The sequence below is a fragment of the Zootoca vivipara genome, chromosome 16 (genome assembly GCF_963506605.1).
Source record: "Zootoca vivipara chromosome 16, rZooViv1.1, whole genome shotgun sequence".
Lineage (NCBI taxonomy): Eukaryota > Metazoa > Chordata > Lepidosauria > Squamata > Lacertidae > Zootoca > Zootoca vivipara.
In genome coordinates this window covers 18433168-18452646 of record NC_083291.1, presented here as the reverse complement: position 1 = coordinate 18452646, position 19479 = coordinate 18433168, and the positions used below count along the sequence as shown (strand labels likewise).

Here is a 19479-nt window from a genome sequence, read left to right as displayed (position 1 = left end):
ACCTCACTTTCAAAATACAACCATTTTGGTATTAAAACCAGGAGGCAACTCTGAAGTTCCCCGTGTCAAATTTCACGTCAGGCCAACAACTGTATTGCTGAGGAATTACTCTCCTTATTAGCTGAAGCTCTGGCTAGTATTGCTGATCTAAGCACATAATGCCTAAACTTGGTCTGGGAAAAGCAGCTTGTACATAATAACTTCAGAATCACACCCTCAAGTGGCTAAGGTAGAGATCAATACCTATACACTTTGATCAGCCAAAGTTAAGACTATTAAAAAACACACAGATGAAGTGGCTGGAATAAAGTTGTTAGAGATATGAAATTTACAGGAAATTTAAGTCATGGGGTGGTTTTATACATTGGCACTGTAAAAAAATGTAACTATATAAAATCGCTATTACTTTATTAAGCCTCAGCTTACTTTAGTGTTTTAAAGAACGTGAAATATATTATGCGTACCATAACAAGGACATAAATTTGCACTGTGAAAGATGGCTCCTGGCAAAAGTGTCAGCAGATTTAAGACAGAATTATGAAGAACATGAGACATATCTATCTACGACTGCTCCTTTCAAGAGGTTTCCTAGCTCACTGCAATAATCTCTGCTACCGTAAAAGGTTGAAGATTGCCAGTGTAACATATTTTAAAGTTCTAATTATCCTGTTATTTCGTATCTCATTGTCATTCAATTCTGACCATACCATTTTCGCCTTTATATACCTGCTAATTAAGATTTCATTTTATGTATCGATTTCATTTTATGTTGGGCTTAAGTCTGGAAACTTGTTTTTAAGGTGTCACAGGACTCCTGATAAGATTTTCCTGGAAGGGATTAACATGGCTACCCCACTGGAATATGTGTGTGTGTGTGTGTGTGCGCGCGCGCATACCGGTATATAGATTGTCTTGTGTCTGTACAGATAAAGGCAAAGAAGAAAGGAAACTGGCCACACACTCAGCAATCCCTGATGGGTTTTCTTTCCCCTTAGCAGACATATAAAGTAAACATAAATACCAGAGCGGAGCTGGAAAAAAATGAATCTGAAATGAAAAAGGACAGCATGTTCATGAACATCCCTTTGACCTCACATTGAACCTATTCTATAATCATATTGCATGAGATCGGATCAGAATGCATGCCAAGACCTGTGTTTCTATCCAGTCCACCTGTGCGTGCATGTGTATGTGAAAGCACATGTATGCACATGCGCACCAGCATAGATCTGTTGAGCTTTTTAACTTTTTTTAAAATGGCAACTTTAAAAAAAACAGTCTTTTAATAAACTTTCCTGATGCACATAAAACAAATGCAAAAACCCCATGGAACTATATGGTTCCAGAAAAATACGCAAGGCTAACTCTACAGCAGAACAGCTGTCTAGTGAAAACAGCTGCCTCCTTGCTGTCACAGTGATCTGAAAGGCCTGGCATGTCCTGGCAATGTGACCAAAATCCTGCAGTTGTATACACTAATGATTTAAAATGTTTGCTTAGGCACTTCCTCATGCAATGAGCAAATGTTCACAATGGGTTTTAAAAAGCGTATGTGGAAACTAGCAAGGACTCTTCCACTACCCCTACATTACAGAATACCAACTGTTGCAAGAACCTACAGTTACACTCTTACTTTATCATATTAAGAGTTCCCCATCTGCTTGGTTACTGGTTTAAACACATTTCTTTCTTTGTTTTAAGTATTTAAGCTAGCTATAAACTTCATGTGCTCCACAATTTTAACCAGGGGAGGCAGGAAAACTTTAAAAAACATTGTTTCAACTGAAAACAACACACTAAGCCTTATTGCCTGCCAGATAACAATTGCAGTAAGGAAACAAATTGTGTTTCCCTCTCAATATTAAGAACAATACACAAGGATTTCCTAACCCCTTCGAACTAAAGTAAAGGCAGTAGACTATCGTATAAAAAGGCAAGACTTAAAGGAAAAAGTAGTCCAAGATCTCTATGTGGATAAATATTACAGTTAGTGACTGGGAATGGATTAAAAATCTTCCAACAATCTTAAGACACAAGGTGTGGAACATGCAAGGCCTGGCCTTTGAATTCTTATTTCACATGAGTACAGTATAGGAAAAGCAAGCGCATAAAAGGTTGCATTTGGTATGTGCTGCTCCTGGAGCACCCTCTGGTGGCCAGAAAAATGTGCCAGGGGAGTAGCTACATTAAAAGATTATGTGATAGCCAGACTGCAATAAGAGAAATGCCATTCTAGTTTCCTAGACATCTTACTTAAAACAACAACAACCCCATTTTTATGCTATGTGAATTGTTTCCACCAGGAGATTTCACCAGGAAAAGGCAAATTGATCCAGATGATACACATTTGCACTACCCTATATGCCTGAAAATGTTTGTCCTGAATGTTTTGTGACACTGCAGCAGTGGGACAGATCTTAGGAAGCTATAAGAGAGGGATGCAGGTGGCGATGTGGTCTAAACCACTGAGCCTCTTGGGCTTGCCGATCAGAAGGTTGGCGGTTTGAATCCCCGCGACAAGGTGAACTCCTGTTGCTCTGTCCCTTAACCTAGCAGTTCGAAAGCACTCCAGTACAAGTATACGGTATAAATGGGTACCGCTGTAGTCAGAAGTGGTTTAGTCATGCTGGCCACATGACCTAGAAAGCTGTCTGTGGACAAACACCGGCTCCCTTGGCCTGAAAGCGAGATGAGTGCCACAACCCCATAGTCGCCTTTGACTGGACCTAACTATCCCGGGGTCCTTTACCTTTTTAGCTTTACCAAACATATTCCTTTCTTGACAGAAAAATCCGTGACACATCATTTGGAGACAGGCACTCTCTTTCCAGTTTGGCACCAGGCCAACCGTGATGTACAACTTCGCAAGGAAACCCACAAGTGTTACTAGCCCACCTGCTCAAAGAACACGTTCTTAATGAAGTAAAATAAAAAAAAACATTTTAAAATCTTTCCTACATGGTTACCTGGAGCAAATTCTCTGTTAGCCACAGGCAGCAGCAGATGTAGGTATTTATAATCCCTAATTTTCATATAACTTACATATGAAGTTATGGTATAATAGAAAAAGATTATATTATCTATAATTAGTACTAAGACCAATGTCCAATACAGCAAGTTGTACGTTGCCTAACACAGCAAGTGGCACTCCCTTTCAGGTCCCATACGTAGAAGACTACTTTAAGGTTTCTTACAACTTACAAACACAACGTTCTCATAAGGATACAAGGCATGCACAGTCCAAGTTAAATATGAGGAGCATCTCTACTTTTCAAACAATCTCAAAGACACCAACCTCCCCTCTACACAAAGCCTGCATGCATCACTAAAAGGGAAGATAAAAATAAAGTAAGGCGTTCCGATGCAATGCTGAGAAGATGAATTGAAAGCAAAAACAACTCCAGCAGGCAAGACATTCAAGCAGAATGTGCCTCCAGCTTTCATATTAACTATAAAAGAAAGGACAAATTCATCCCAGCATTGTGACATTGCAACAATACTTAACGCAGAAACAAACCAAATCCACAACAGTGCAGCATGCAGAGGAAAGAAACTCAGGGTTAAATGAAAGCAGATAATTGACATCCATGTAGGGGTTTTTTTTTGTGTGTGCTGCCTGAATGACTCACATAAACTATTGACACTTGGTTTGCTTTCTTGTATCAAAACGGAACATGATAAACTATCAGTACTGTTAAAGTTGCATTCAGTCTTGTTACTTTTGGAATGTTAACAGCACACTGATTTGCTAAGAATTCATAGCATTTCCAGAACACTCAGCACTCTGCTGAAAGTATTGTTCCTCACTGTCTACTGTTAAGCACCTGCCACAGACACACTATTACACAATTATTTTTTTTAAAGAGGCTCACTGGGTGCCACATTTTCCCTGAACCTTAAAAAATACAAGTAACAGGGATTTATTTTGTCCACCCCCACCCCAAAAAATCTGGCTTTATTTGGAAATTATTGAGTTAGAGGTTTTTGTAAAATAAAATTAGATGCTTCTAATTTTGGGGGGTGGGAGTGGGGTAAGAATTTCATTTTCCCAGAAGAAGAAAAAAAGCTTGTAGTGTCAACTTTTTATCTCTTTTTTTTTAAAAAAAAAAACCTTACATAAGCTAACAAACCTCAACTTTTTACACCAGACACAAAATATGCTCTGCCTTTCTCTCCTATCAATATTTGCACAATGTCCAGAATAGTTTCTGGGCCTATTGCACAGGGACTGTCTTTCTGTACACAAATATTATTGACTGTAGAGCTGGGCTGCAACAGTACTGGTATGTCCTTACCACTTTATTTGCATTCCATTGGCTGTAGCCAAGAGTAGCTCTTGTCATTTCCAGGCAAAATAAGATTGAGCGGTAAAGTCAGTTCTCAAACGATGCCTGTATTCAAACGCTTCAGGGAAGACTAATTATCAAATTGTTTTTTACCCTTTTCATGACATATTTGAAGTCGTTCATGTGTTACATCCAGGTTAAAGGCTTTTATTTTCCCTCCTCAAACAAAACAGGGCAGGCATGCCAAGAGCATATAAATATTTTTACTAGGGGAAAAAAAACCTCCGAGATTAATTTGTCACTCATTTCAAAAGATTATTTCTCCTCAACAATTAGCCATATCTTATTTGAGAGTACGGTTGCTCTTCCTCTACACTAGACCAATGGTATCATGACTTGTTTGTTTTTAATTCCAAATGCCCACTACTGAGTCACAGAAAAGTGTGCGTGTGGGGGGGGGGACCTTTGGGAGAGAGAAAACAAGGTTCTAAATCTTGTACCTGCAACCTACTCACTCTTTATCCTGGTTTACACAAGAATGAGATGGCCCTTGCGGTCCCTTCCAACACTGTGATTCTATGATTTGAAGTATTATCCTGCTCAAGGTTGCAGCCAAGGATAAAGTCAATAGGACAAACCACCGTTCTCTGCTTCTTTGTGGAAACAATACTTGAAAGGCCTAACATTCTCAGAGAGGTAACTATCTCGCCCGTTAGGATAATGTTCCTATTATTGTCTTAAATTGTGAATATAAAGCAGTCAGAATATGGCCACACAGAATGAGGCACACACCTGACAAAGCTCTCCCGATTTTTCTAGAGTTCTGCACCTTTGACATATTTTTATATTCCAGATGGCATATTAGAAGCCAACTGTAGCCCACCTTCTAACATTAATTTAACAGCACAAGGAAGGAAAAGTATCATGGAAAGGCTAGAGAGATTGGCAACTGCTTAGCAAGTGCAAATATGTTCTTTTCATTCAGATCACAGACTGAACAACGCCTTATTGTCCATTGAACCCTTGGTGGAAGATAGTTGGCTGGCCATTCTATAGGCATTATTGCTTTGCTGCACTACATGTGTAAATTATAGGGGTTTTTTTTAGGTTTTAGTACATCTAGTACACCTTTTTTAGCAAGCATTTTAAGTAAATGTTTTAACTGATTTTATTTTATCGCTTGTAATCTTACTGTACACTGCTTAGATACCAAGCTGTTAAGCTGTACATAAACTGATGAAATGAATAAAGATACGTAAGATGGTAAAACCAACTGTAAAAAAAATCACCTCCTCCTCCCTGGTTATCTATTTCATATTTTTAAGTAGTAGAAGAACTTTTTATTATGACCTTAGGTAAAAAACATAACATTAAAACATTAAGACTATATTTAATAGTCTATGTAAATGGTCAGCCTTCACCTGTTTGCATCTACAGTGGGTCCTGGAGAGTCATCTAATCTTGGCACCCCAGAAGTCACTAGAAGAGCCAAATAAGGGCCTAATTTTCGCACATTTATGACTGGGGCTAAACCAACAATAAATGAGGCCAACAGAGCAGCAGCAATTCCATTGCTATGGGCTGAAAAAGTCTCACACAAGTGGATTGAGTCATCATTTTGTCAGTTCCCAATCTCTGCTCACCAACCGGTAACTCTCCAAGAGAGGTCAGCACTCATTCACTCTTAAAGGATATTGGCTAGGTTTACATAAGTACGTTAATTAGAGAAGCCTTGGATCAGACCACACCACTTGTAATTAACTGAACAAGTAGATTTACTGGCCTAACACAAACTGCAGTCAGTTAAATAAACTTAGAAAATAATCATTTCTAAACTAGCTGGCATAATAAGAAAGCACAACCATATCTTACATGCTGAAGAAAATCCTAAAATAAAAGGCAATTGCTGAGTCAGCAAATCAACACGCTCTACCTTCCAGCCAAAAGCAGCTAGCTGTGCTCTCTCAAGTCCACACTGCTAACTCCCAACTGAAGGCACATAGCTCTACAATTTATAAGTTTTTTCCTGTGGAACGCACATAGAGGCCTGATCAGAATATTATACCGAACTGGGGTGAAACAGAAGGCAAGCCTGGTTGTGACATGCACCCAGAAAGAAAGACAGTAATAAAGTCTGGGGTCTGGATGTAACAGATTTAAAGACCCTCGACTTTCTACAGTTATTTTATATTATTAATTTGATTTATTTGTTGCATTAGTCAACTAATAAATAAAAAAGGCTAAATGACCCAGAAACAATAAAAACAGTGTTAAAACACATGGCAACCAATACACTAAGAAAACAACAACCTCAAGGACCATGCAACCACCAACAGATTAAAAATATCAACAGTAGGGTAACTTGTCACAATCCACCAAATGCCTGGAAAGAGTGTATTAACGTGGAACTGGAAATATATTAAAGTCAGTGCCAGGTGGCTTACTAGGAAGAGCATTCCGTAGCTGGAGGGGGGGGGGCAATTGAAAAAGCGCTCTCCCATGTTACCACCATTTAGATGTCTCAAAAAAGGAGCACGTGGAGAAGGGCCTCAGGTGATGAACATAGAGTTTGGATAGGTTCATGTTGGGAGAGGTGTTCTGTGCAGTATTTGGGCCCTGAGGCATACAAGGTCCTGTACATTAAAACCAGAATTTTGAATTTGGCTTAGAAATATATACATAGCTGCCAAGTTCTCCCTTTTTTTAAGGGAAATTCCCTTATGCTGAATAGGCTTCCTCGCGAGAAAAGGGAAAGCTTGGCAGCTATGAATATATAGGCAGCTATAGCAGCACTGCCAGAACTGATGCTTCATTCTGGCTGGTAATTTGGCCAGAATGCAACCACCTGCATTCCAGGACTCCATGACAGTGCCATTATAGCAACTATTTCCATAATAAATAAGAATGGCTTTGGGTACCTTGCTTCATATACGATTGGAGAAAAAAGCAGTTCCACTATCTATTGCAGGCATCCCCAAACTGTGGCCCTCCAGATGTTTTGGCCTACAACTCCCATGTTCCCTAGCTGACAGGACCAATGGTCAGGGAAGATGGGAATTGTAGTCCTAAACATCTGGAGGGCCGAAGTTTGGGGATGACTGATCTATTGGTTTATAACAGGCTTCCTCAGCCTCAGCCCTCCAGATATTTTTGGCCTACAACTCCCATGATCCCAGTGGTCAGGGATGATGGGAATTGTAGTCTCAAAACATCTGGAGGTCCAAGGTTGAGGAAGCCTGGTTTATAATACAGGAGTGTGCATTACTTTTCCATCCCAGGAATGCCCTCGGCTCAAGTAAAATGAACCCCCCACAACTCAGATGTAAAGAGATTTAAAACTGAGTTTTAAAGTTTGATGTAATATATTAACAGAAATATCAAAAAGAGGTTATCATTAGACATATCTTTACCAGATCGTGTAAGTTGGCCTCTTCAGCAATTATCTCACATGAGACATCTTTCTTCTAACATTTAAAGAAGATCCAACGGTTGCTTATCATTAGTTTACTGATTTAGTTACAGGAAACTGCCTGAGCGGGTTTGAGTACATAAGCCAGTGACGATTCAGTTAGATTTCCCAATGTCCTGTGTCTAATGCATCTCTTAAGGAGTCAGCAAACAGTTTTTGTTGATGATGACGGTGGTGGTGTTCGCAATTAAATCTTTCACCCACTTAGCTTCTATCAATTATCTATAGGACCATCCTCCATGACCACACACAGTATATCTTTTCACTTTCCATATGTCCATTTTTGGTAACCATTCATTTTTTAGTCCACCCCACCCCCTCCAGCCATCTTCAGACTTCAGACCTCATATTTGAAGATTCAGGAGGCACAGTGGCTAATTGTAAGTTCATCATATAAATAATACAATTATACGGAGAACCTGGATCATTCAGACTACAGTGGTACCCTCAGGTTACAGACAGTTCAGGTTACAGACGCTTCAGGTTACAGACTCCGCTAACCCAGAAATAGTACCTCGGGTTAAGAACTTTGCTTCAGGATGAGAACAGAAATCGTGCAGTGTCAGCGTGACAGCAGAAGGAGGCCCCATTAGCTAAAGTGGTACCTCAGGTTAAGAACAGTTTCAGGTTAAGAACGGACCTCCGGAATGAATTAAGTTCGTAACCCGAGGTACCACTGTATAGTGAAGTAAACTTTACTGTGATCCCACAAGTGGGCAGATATTCAATGTAGGGATTTGACAAAGCGCACTTGACTGCATAGTCATACCCTGGAGAGGAATTGTTCATAATGCACTTATGTTCTGTCTTATGCTGATAGACACGAGGATGCTTTGCTACTTGGTGATTAGTTGCTGGCATTCCTACAACCTCAACTTATGATTCCAGATATGCCCTTGTCCTTTTACAATCCTTTCCTCTTTTTTTCTAAACCCTCTCACTTCATATTCCCCCCCCCCTGAACTGTATTTATAATGGAAATATTATAACACACTTGGTGGTCAAGGAGTATTCACTGGTTTCAAGGAAATGCAAACCACATGCATATGATGAATCACTGGAGTTACCTTGGACTTATACCAGACAGAAGGAAAAACTGTGTTATGTACAGTCCAAGTCTGATAAGCACTTGGGTCCCTACTATGAACAAATCTACTTGTAATTTCCATTAAGCTTAAATACTTCTACATGAATAAAAGTGATAAATATTAATGGAACAGGGGCTTCTAAGACCGCCGTACACCTGTGATTTGCACTCTATGGGTTGCTGTACAAGCCTGGTATCAGCATGGAGCGTGAATAGCATGGAGACAAATTTGTCCAACACAGAGACTGAATGCAAAGTAGAAATCAGTACACATGGAGCTGATTTGGTTGCAAGCGTTTCCCATAAAGTCTATATAAAGTATTGCCTACCTCACGGGATTCTACTCTCTCCTCACAACCTGTATATTTAGATCAGATTTACTACTATCTGGAGTAAATTACATCAACTTTTGCGTATTATAAGAACCTCTTTACTAAGTTTTATTTGTGGTTCAAGTAGAAAACACTGAACTATGTTTATAGGTTTAAGTGTATTTGTCATTTCAATAGGCTGCTTTTTCTTAGCAAATGATTTGGTATACCCTCTCCTTGAGCCTAAAAATTTGAAAGAGTTACAGTGTAACCCTATACATATCTGCTCAGAATTCAAAGGGTCTTGTTGTGAGATATACACGTACAGAACTGCAGCATATATGAAATTCTGCACCTACATAAATCTAGCATACACAGTTATAGAACCAGTCATTGTGATGAATCTCAACTGTCTATACTGGGTGCTCTACTGAAGTTCAAAGATACCCAGCAAAACTGTTGAGCTTATTTACAAACTTGGTTAGAATAACAGTTTGATGATATCATTTGGAGAGAAGGAGTCAAATGATTTGCAGTTCCAAGCCTCTCAGTTTTTCCGCCACCTGTACTTACAAGTGCTAATATGTCCCACTGAATGGACACACAATTTTTTCCAGATTTAAGAACAAGCCAAGCTAAATCCATTTGTTCAAGAACATTTGAGGGCAAGAGAAGTATTAGCAACAAATAAAACACAGCAACAAACCCTGCTTCCACATTTCCTCACATTAAAGTCTGACATTTATTTCAATGTACTACTGCCAATTCAGAAAAGTGCTTACAAGTTGGTTTTTCTCCCCCTCTGGACTACTGTGGACCATGCATGCATATTCTCTGTAAGAAAGGAGCTGTTGCCTCACAAAGTCAGAGCTGTATCTTAGGGATCACACCTAGTGTAACAATGTTTTGTAAAGGTAAAGGTATCCCTGACCGTTAGGTCCAGTCGCGGACAACTCTGGGACTGTGGCGCTCACCTTGCTTTACTGGCCATGTAGCCAGCATGACTAAGCCGCTTCTGGCAAACCAGAGCAGTGCACGGAAACACCGTTTACCTTCCCACTGTAGTGGTACCTATTTATCTACTTGCACTTTGACGTGCTTTCAAACTGCTAGGTGGACAGGAGCTGGGACCGAGCAACGAGAGCTCACCCCGTCACAGGGATTCAAACCACTGACCGTCCTGAGAACCTGAACATTCACTTCGATATAGAAAGACTCACAGAAAATATGTGGGTCTCTAGTAATAGTGGACAAAATTGATATCCAACTTGATTAGAGCATAAGGTCTTATCTTGAACCTCTTTGAGGGGATGGGTAGGTTTGAAACTTTTTCAAGTAAGTAGCTAGGTGGGTCATCCATTGTCTGGAAGAAGTCAACAAAAAAGAAAGGGGGAAACTAACACAATATGTGTTAAGGCCCACAAAAGACTTCTAGGGAATGAGAAAGTTAATGGGGTGCCTTCATGGTTTTACATTCTTCCTAAATTGTTAGTACTATGACAGAAATGGGAAGAGGTACACAGATTATCCACTCTTTGCACTGTGTTGAATGAACAGGTGGAGCAATGGAGAACGTCCCTTCCATACGGTATCGAGCTACATAAAGGAACTGCTGTAACACAGAATCACTTCCAACGTGCCACCGCTCCCTAACTGAGTAGCTTAGCAGGGGAAGAAAGAAGAAAACTTCAGTCTGGAAGTGGTGGCTGCTGACATCCACACTAAATATCTCTGCCTTTGCAAATGGCCCTAGAAATATTACATCGAATATTTGAAATGTGCCCTATACTATCATATAATCTCATATATGAAGGAAAAGTTAAGCGCAAACTTACTCAAACAGTGACATATGTACAGCATTATGCCATGTCTCACTGATTTCAATGAAACTCAGGCTCCACTGAACCTGAGATAGTGCCCCTTACCTAGTACCTGTTACGTAAAATGACCAAACAATTCCAAGGACTACAAAAATGGTTTTTATTAACCACCAACTTTGATTCATAAGTTAATTTTTTATAGACGTTTTATGGATGGATTCACATGACTAGTCTCTCCGCTCGGTCAGCTGTAGAGAGAGCTGTGTGGAACTCAAGTCTTCTTCAACACACATTTTACTCCTTGGGAGTGTCTGCATGATAGCTTGGAAGCCACCGATAAATAATTGAATGCCTTTATTAATCCATATTCCAAAAGGATCTCACCACGGAACAGAGTAAGAAAATCTATGTATAATCTGCAATTTTTAAAGTGGCTTTCCCCCCCTAATTGTCTAAATAAAGCTTTATTTTTAAGAAATGAGTTTAAATAACTTAGGTGGACAAGTAGAGCATGCATGTATGGAACAAGGTCCTCTTTTGCAATGAAACTTTCCTCCTTCTCCACTCCACACATGCTCCCTAAACCTGTTCCCCAAACCACAAAATAAAGGGGTCCCAGGGGTTTGAAAGCGTGAGTGAGAGGGGCAGTCCCACTGAATTAATGGACCTTGTTCCACTCATGCAACAACTCAGTTGAATCCCACCCCTTATATCTGTGTCACTGAAATAACTTGGAATACAGCAGATAATGGCAGAAACAGTAGGGCTGCCATATTTCAAAAGTGAAAACCCAGACACAAAAGTTGTTGAGCTTTTTACGAGGGCCGAATACTGGCTGTGTCCAGAATATTCCGGACATATGACAACCCTACAAATAGAAACACACAATGCTAAAGGTATGCTGGCTCCACCCTTGTCCCAGTGGAAGCAAGATGCCTCCTGTATTTGTGGCAGCTCCCCACATGGTGCAGAACATCACATGGGGAGCCCTACACAAACAGAAGTGGGCTTCCCATTTCATACGGTCATCTTCCAACTCATAGAGAGGGTTAGAGATAGGAGATAGCATTGCACCTAGCACACACATCCTTCTCACATGATATACAGTCATACCTCGGGTTGCATCCGCTGCGGGTTGCGTTCTTTCAGGATACAAACGTGGCGGACCTGGAAGTGTTTGCTTCTGGGTTCCGCCACGCGCGCATGCGCTGAAGCGCTCTATCACACTTTCACGCATGCGCTCTATCACCGCTCGGGTTGCAGACTTTTCAGGGTGCGAACGGCACCCTGGAACGGATTGGATCCGCAACCCGAGGTACCACTGTATTTCCAGAATGCCTGAAGAGGTTTAATAATTTGAGATGGCAAATGAAATCTCTGTTTACCTGAATATCCTGGGATATATGTGTTTTCAGTAATTCCTATAACTCTTGGCAGAATCAAAAGTGTGTCACCTCCACACAACTATTACATTTCATCTTGGGTAGAGAGCCAGGAATCATAAGGAAACAACAGGCAAGAGGAATACAGAAGCTGATGGCTACAATTTTAAGGAAATCCTCTAAGCACAGAAGAACAGGACAAGCTAAAGGAAAAGAGGACTTGCATGCTAACTAGGAATGGCTGTGGCCCAAGAAAGGCCATGTGTGGAGCAAGTTCCCTTTTTCCTGATAGAACATATTCCCTCCAATTTAGTAGCACTGTGAAGTCCTTGCAACATTTACATGAGTGGGAGGTGGGGGTCTTGGGTCAAACAAGGAAGAAAAATATTCTTATGCATGTGCGGAGTGTTTTGTGCATGCATAAATGGATTGTCGGGATTACAGCATCTATCAGACACATTATATGCCCAGATGGATACAGCAGGTATCCAACTTCAAATGCAATGTTTTCAAAGTATTCTTTCATACTAGGCCCCTGCAACATAGTCTGCTCTTTCACCTGCTATGTCAGATTCCCCCTCTTCGGTTTTATTGGAATATCAGGCAGTGCAGTTGGAGTGTCATATTTAATGATACTTAATCTTTCCCTCTCCCTCAAAAGGAAAGAAATATGATTATAGTTAAAACAGGCATAGGCTTTTGGTGTTTGTTTTTTTAATACTAAGTTTAGCGTTTGAGTACACTTGACCATGCTAGTACATAAAACTGAGCAAATGTTGCAACTTGGCACAAGTCATTGGCTTTCAGTTGCTTAGAAAAAGTATTTAATTCTTTTGTATTTTGAATGGGTGTGATCCTGTGAACTACTCTGTATGTACATATGAGATGCCCTACTTAGTTCTGGAAGACAGCAAAAGCACAACTGTATTCAGGGATAACTAGATGAGTTTGTTAGTCTCTTTTGCTTATATGAACTTTTAATGCTCCCTTATTTATATAAATGAAAATGTGTACATTGTTTAGAAATACTGTAGCTGTAGATCAATTAAAATTACATGTAGAAAGAGGGACAAGTCTCCTTCCTACTTGAATATATTACATTATATGACAATGTTCTAGGTATACTTTATGGCGAAGCTTGCATGCACCCAACCATCTGAGCATGCCATGTCATGTCCAAAGATGAATAACCACAAGCTAAAACCCACCTCCCTTCAGAACTATCAATTCAAAATAGATCATCTTCTTGGGTAACATTAGCATTCAGATAAATTTGGAGTGATGTTCCAATACAAAATATCCTATCCTCAAACTATTGCACTGCCTTGTAGTCTCAAGGTATCTAAGCTGAACTGTTTATCTGTGACTAACAAAGATTTTATAAGCATTGTCAAGAATTTACAGCTTGTTTGTTGTTCTTTTGCTGTAACAGCAAGGGTTTAGAACTGCCTCATTAGTTTCTTGCACGCTATTGACCTCAAACCAACACTAAAATCAGGACTTACTTCCAAATGATGGAGGCTTAAACCTGAATTACTTTTTTAGTTATTTTAGTTGGAGTTATTTCTTTAGATTGATAAAATGCTACATTGCTGAATTTTTCTACTGTCTGATTGTTTAATCTCAATTGTGTATCTTTTTTTAGTTTTAAAGGTTTTTACACTGTGGTTTTCAACCTATTGAAGATAAGTATGATGGTCCCATCCTTGTATGATGGTCCCTCCTTCCATACATACAATACTGTATCCTTTTTAATAACCCACTCTATTTTCTTAATGGTTAATTCTCCATTGCCTTGCACTTCTTAAAAACACAGAGTATATATAAACTGCTGTTCTAAATAAGCTTGCTCACTTCAGAACTTTATTTCCATAGATTTCATTACTTAGCAGCAGTATACGTTGCCGTCACCTGAAAATGATATCATGAAACGTAAGAATAATAATAAAAAATACTATCTGAAATTATTTTCAGCTTACAACTTAAAAGCTGCTAAAGGCAAAAGAGTGACATCTCTCCCGCCTCTGTTTAATATAAATAAGTATTTAGTAATATACTGTTTCATCAAAACAAACAATATTATATGTGTATACTAGGTTCAGGATCAAATCTACTTGTCCCCATGGATTTGCTTACTGTCTAGTACAATGGCATATTGGCTTCTGAAATGTTGGCATTGTTATATTAACACAGTTTGAGAAAACAACAGGGGAGGGCAGTATTTTACAACTTTATCTTGCAAAGCTGTTCCTACACAGAAAACACCATTAAAAATTAAATAAAAAAATTCCTTCAGTAGCACCTTAAAGACCAACTAAGTTTTTATTTTGGTATGAGCTTTCGTGTGCATGCACACTTCTTCAGATACTTCGATCCAGACCAACACGGCTACCTACCTGTAACCATTAAAAATTGTTCCTTATCTAGAAGTGTTCCCCAAGGTCCTCTATAGTGACCATCTATTGGCATAATATTTACATATTCTTACTGGCATTAATATAAACAGCTTGGTCCTACTGGCAGTCTGTCTTGAAACACCTCAAAATGCACTGAAGTCCACCAATTTAGGATTTACATTAAACAGAGCACAACGAAAGCCATCTATATATCTATATCTATATCTATATCTATATCTATATCTATATCCATATCTAATCTATCTCCTTCATTATTTGACAAGAAACTGCCAGTTCAAAGTTTTTCAGTTATGAGTGTTGGAGACATGAACCTACTTGGCCATGCTACTAAAGGTTAACACCAATACACAAGCAAGAAGTAGGGCTGTACTGCTTAGACCAGAGTGGTCCAAGTTTTCATATCAAGTGGACTGCAAGAGTACTTGGACACAGAACCCACCAGCTGCACACTGCTTTGTAATGCTGGAGGGGGGGGATTAGGCCAAAATTGGACACACAACCCAGCCCTTGCACCTCCTTCCCAAAGCTAGGCGCAAGGCTTGGGGAAGGAGGTGCAAGGCTCCTCGCAGGGGCCTAGAGTGCCTCCGCTTCCTTCCCAAAGCTAGGAAAATGCTAACTAGGCTTTAGGAAGTCCACATGCCTCTTTCCCCAAGACTAGTGCCTTGCTCACCCGGCTTTGGGAAGGCAGCACAAGGGCTGGGAGGGGGTTGTCAAATGTTGCCAAGGGCTGCCAAAAAAAGGCCACATGTTGGACCACCCTGCCTTAGACCTTCCTCTGGGTGTTTCTGTGTCCAAGTGACTGAAGTGAGTAGTAGCTTTCTCCTAAACAAGCTTCTATACAATCTGGAACCTAAGCAGTTGGGATTCCAGATCACATGGCAGTTTGTAGACACCAAAGTATCTCACTCCAGATGTTTAGCCTATTACACATACACCAGTGGAAGGGGCTACTCAGTACAACCCGACTCTCTGTTTATGCGTTGGTGTTAACCATAAGATGAACGCCTAAAAAGGGGCTTGGATTTATGAGCAAATCTATGATTTTCTAAATTAAAAGGCAGCTCCTTGTGTAGCTTTACTTTCTATCATTAAGTTTCCCCAGCCTTGTAAGTTTTAAAGCTTTGGACCACAACAATTAAACAGTTTTTCATATTGATACGGTTCCTATCAAACTTCCAGTACGTTGGAGATTGACATTGTGTGACTTTTAAACTCCATTGTCTGCTGACAGAAACACTGCTTACCTACACTGAGCAGAGTTTGCCTTATTTTTGAGTAAATGTTCACAGGACTGGGCTGTCACACAATAAGATTTTAAGTCACACTGTGGCAAAACTCCTAAGAAGCTCATGGATGGAAAGTTCCCATCTCTTCCTGCCACCCAGCAGCCTCCTCTTCCTGCATTGCTCTGGAAGCCCCCCCCCCAAAAGAGACTTTTTAGGGGACTGGAGGGTGAAGGAGGGGTCAGATGAACTTCCTTAAGTTAACATATTTTGGAATCCACATCTGTGAGCCTGAAAAAATTAAGAATAAACCAAGTGAAAGGGCAACTGCTGTTTTTGGTCTTGGGAAATACAATACCCAAAATATAAAAAATAGTATTTAGCATTTAGTTGCCACATTTCAAACGTTCAAAGTGCTTAACTTAAATCATTTCAGTCCTGCATGATAGGTCCGTATTATCTCCATACTGTACTGTAATTGCAGTGCTGAGGCTGAGAGAATATTGCTTCCCCAAGGCTACCAGGAGTTTGAGGTGAGATTTCAAACAAGGACTTCCCTGCTCACATGCTTAACTACGCCACCAGCTCTCTCTATCAGACTAATGCTACAATCCTGGGAGGAGCCTCGCTGAACTCAAGGGACCGTGCTGCAAAATTATGTTGGAGTTATGACTTTTCAAGGTTTAAAGTCACACAGAAGTAAAATCAATTGAGGATCACTTTACTGATTTTGCATCTCGGTGGAAATGATGAAATATACTTTGGCTGCAACCCCAAACACACTTGCTTGAAGTAAAACCATTGGAATTAATGGGACGAACTTTCAAGTAAATGTTTCAGCTGGTGTGTCGTCGTCCCCCCCCCCCCCGGCGTGTTATTGTCTACTATGGTGTCTGTTGACTTGGGAGATACTGTATTCTCACAAAACCATGTATTTTCTTGAATAGAAGACTGCTGACTCTTACCAGTGTTTTCAGTAGCACAGTACAGGTGTTGTGCAGCTAGAACTATTTCTGGAAGAGTCCCAGCAGTGTAGCATTTGCTCTAGCCCAGTTTTTAATGTAAAATTTATATGCCACTAGCAAAGTATTTATAGATATAATGGGCATAAGAGAGGCAGTGCTGGTGGTTGTTAATTCATCAGTTCTTAAGAATGTGGACCTCTTGTTCCACATCCATCCAGTTATTAGAGTCCAAACTTCAACAAAAAGCTTGCATTGATATGGCAATATCCACTTTGTGCCCACAGCAACTGGCGTAACACCACATGCACACAATCCACACCTTTCCGTAACTCTGTGCTAATTAAATTGGAGCTGCTACCTGTGGTTCTGCATGCGTAATCACAGACTCTTCCTACTTCATCCAGAGAAATATATAAAAACTGGAGAAAAGTCAAGAGTGGCAGAGTAAAAGCTGTTGAATATGGAAGGCCCGAGTCAAAATCCTTAAAGATGGGATCACACTAGGTCATACTCAGAGCAGACCTGCTGAAATCAATGGACCTAAAAGAGTCACAACCTAATCAAATGAAGTAACTGGACTTGTTAGTCCATTAATTTCAAAGGATCTCCTTCGAATAGGATTTAGGCAGATCCCACATTGAGTTATGCCGCACAGGTAAGCCTGGCCATGTCACCATCTACCTCATGGGGCTAAGAGAACAAAGTGAGATCATCTCAAATAGGCTGCCCTGAGCTCCTAAGGGGAAAGGGCAGGTAACAAATGCGATCCATTAATACTTTTTATCACTTTGTGAATACAGAATGGAGGCTAGAGAACATTGTGGGATTGTGGCAATGCATCCAAGTCAGGTAACCACACTAGGTGTTACACACCAGATACTTGAAAGATGCTGAAGGGGAAGAATACGTTCCCTGGCTGCGCTGCGCAATCCTTAGGATGCATGATAAAAAGTTCTGCTGGGTGCAACGTGGCTTGCTCCCTAGCAAGTTACTTTAGGGCTGGTGGCTTAAAAGGTACGCAGGAAGGCTAGGCTGTGGGGGTGGGGAGATGAGAACCAGACTTGTTCAGACATGATCCCTCAATCCAAGAGGAAAAAGAGTATTAGTATCAAAGGGTAAATACACATCACCCCTTATCACAGCCGACTCCTTCCTAAGGGATCCGTGCAGCAGCTCCCTAAAGCTACTCGCCTGCATTTATCCTGCCAAGTGGCGAGGATAATAACCTCGCGCCGCCTGGTTTATTTTGCCACCTGGACGAGCACCTGGCTTAGGGGCTCCATAGGCGCGCCGCTGCAGGCGGGCTATGACTGGAGGAACCGATATCTCCACAGACCCAGCAACGTTGGTAGAAAGGAAGAGGCCGAAGGAGAGTGTGGGGACGCTCACGGGGGGGGGGAGAGCACCGGCTTCCCCAAAAAGTTGTGAACAGAAGCTCTCTCGCCTTCTTCCCCCCAGAGGGGCTTGTGGAGTAGGAAGGAAAAAAGTTTTTTGGGGGGGGGGGAGATAGAAAGTTAACGTGCGGCTCAGCCCTCAGAGCCCCCCCCCCCCCGCGACGGAGCAGCTACCCCTCGCCGCCGCCGCCGCCGCCGCCGCCACCTGTGTGCTCAAACCCAGCCCAGCCAGGCACCTTCACCTCTCCTTCTATCTCTCGCCTCCATGAAAGACGTACCTGGCCCGCTTTCCTCGCGAGCAGCGCCTCTCCGGCCGGCGCCCCCTTTGCCCTTGCCTCTCCGCTTCTTCGCGGGACCCTCGAGCGGAGGCGAGGCGGTGGCGGCCCCGCGCTCCTTCCCCGCTGCCCGGCGGCGCGACTCGCTCATATCCAGCGCTGCTGCTGCTGCTGCGCCTCGCAACCTTCGCTCCTCTGTGGCAACGGCGCGCGGACGGAGCGAGCGATCCTCCAGTCGAGAGCGGCGGGGCAAAGCGAGAAGAAGTTTCCTCTCTCTCTCTCTCTCTCTCTCTCGGCTATTCTCCGCTTTCGCTTCGGGGGTGGTTGAGCCCCCCGCGCTTTCCTCCGCTCCTCTTTGCGCGCACACACGCAGCTGCCTCGGCGGCTCTCACTCTGCTGCTGCCCTGGCTTCCATCCCTCTGACTGCAGCCTGTGAGAGAGGAAACTCGGGGCAAGGAGTTCTTGCTTGGTTTCAAACTCCCCCCCCCCTCCGCGTTTTGGGTTTTTCTTTTTTTTTGGAGGGGGAGCGAGTGAGTGCAAAGGAGGAAGGAAAAGTTGCGTGGGGGGGATTCCTTTCTGCCCGCCCCAGGCACCCACACGCACGCAAGCAAGCACCGCTTGCCGGGGACAGGAGGAGCCTCGTCCAGCCCCTGGGGGCAAGGAGGGTGTGGGAATGTGGGCGGGCGGGGAGGAGCGGCGGCGGCGGCGGGCGGCTCTTCCCGAGGCAGGCAGAGCCCGGCAGAGGTCGCCTCAGCTGCGCCTGGAAAGCGACGCCGGGCAGGGCTTGACATTAAACGCGGTCCAGCTGGTGCCGAGGGAAACACCTTGTGGTTTCAGTTGCAGCTGGATA

At 41.9% G+C, this 19479-nt stretch overlaps 1 protein-coding gene across 7 annotated transcripts in view; it reads right to left on the bottom strand.

The window, feature by feature from the left end:
* Nucleotides 1-19278, bottom strand: part of NRG1 (neuregulin 1) — a 184390-nt gene extending 165112 nt beyond the window's left edge. For all 7 annotated transcript variants that reach the window (XM_035140858.2, XM_035140857.2, XM_035140859.2 and 4 more), the window contains exon 1: nt 18633-19278. In XM_035140858.2, coding sequence (XP_034996749.2) covers nt 18633-18780 — 148 coding nt within the window. In that variant the 5' untranslated portion in view covers nt 18781-19278. The remainder of the gene's footprint in view (nt 1-18632) is intronic.
* Between the last annotated feature and the right edge of the window lie 201 nt (nt 19279-19479).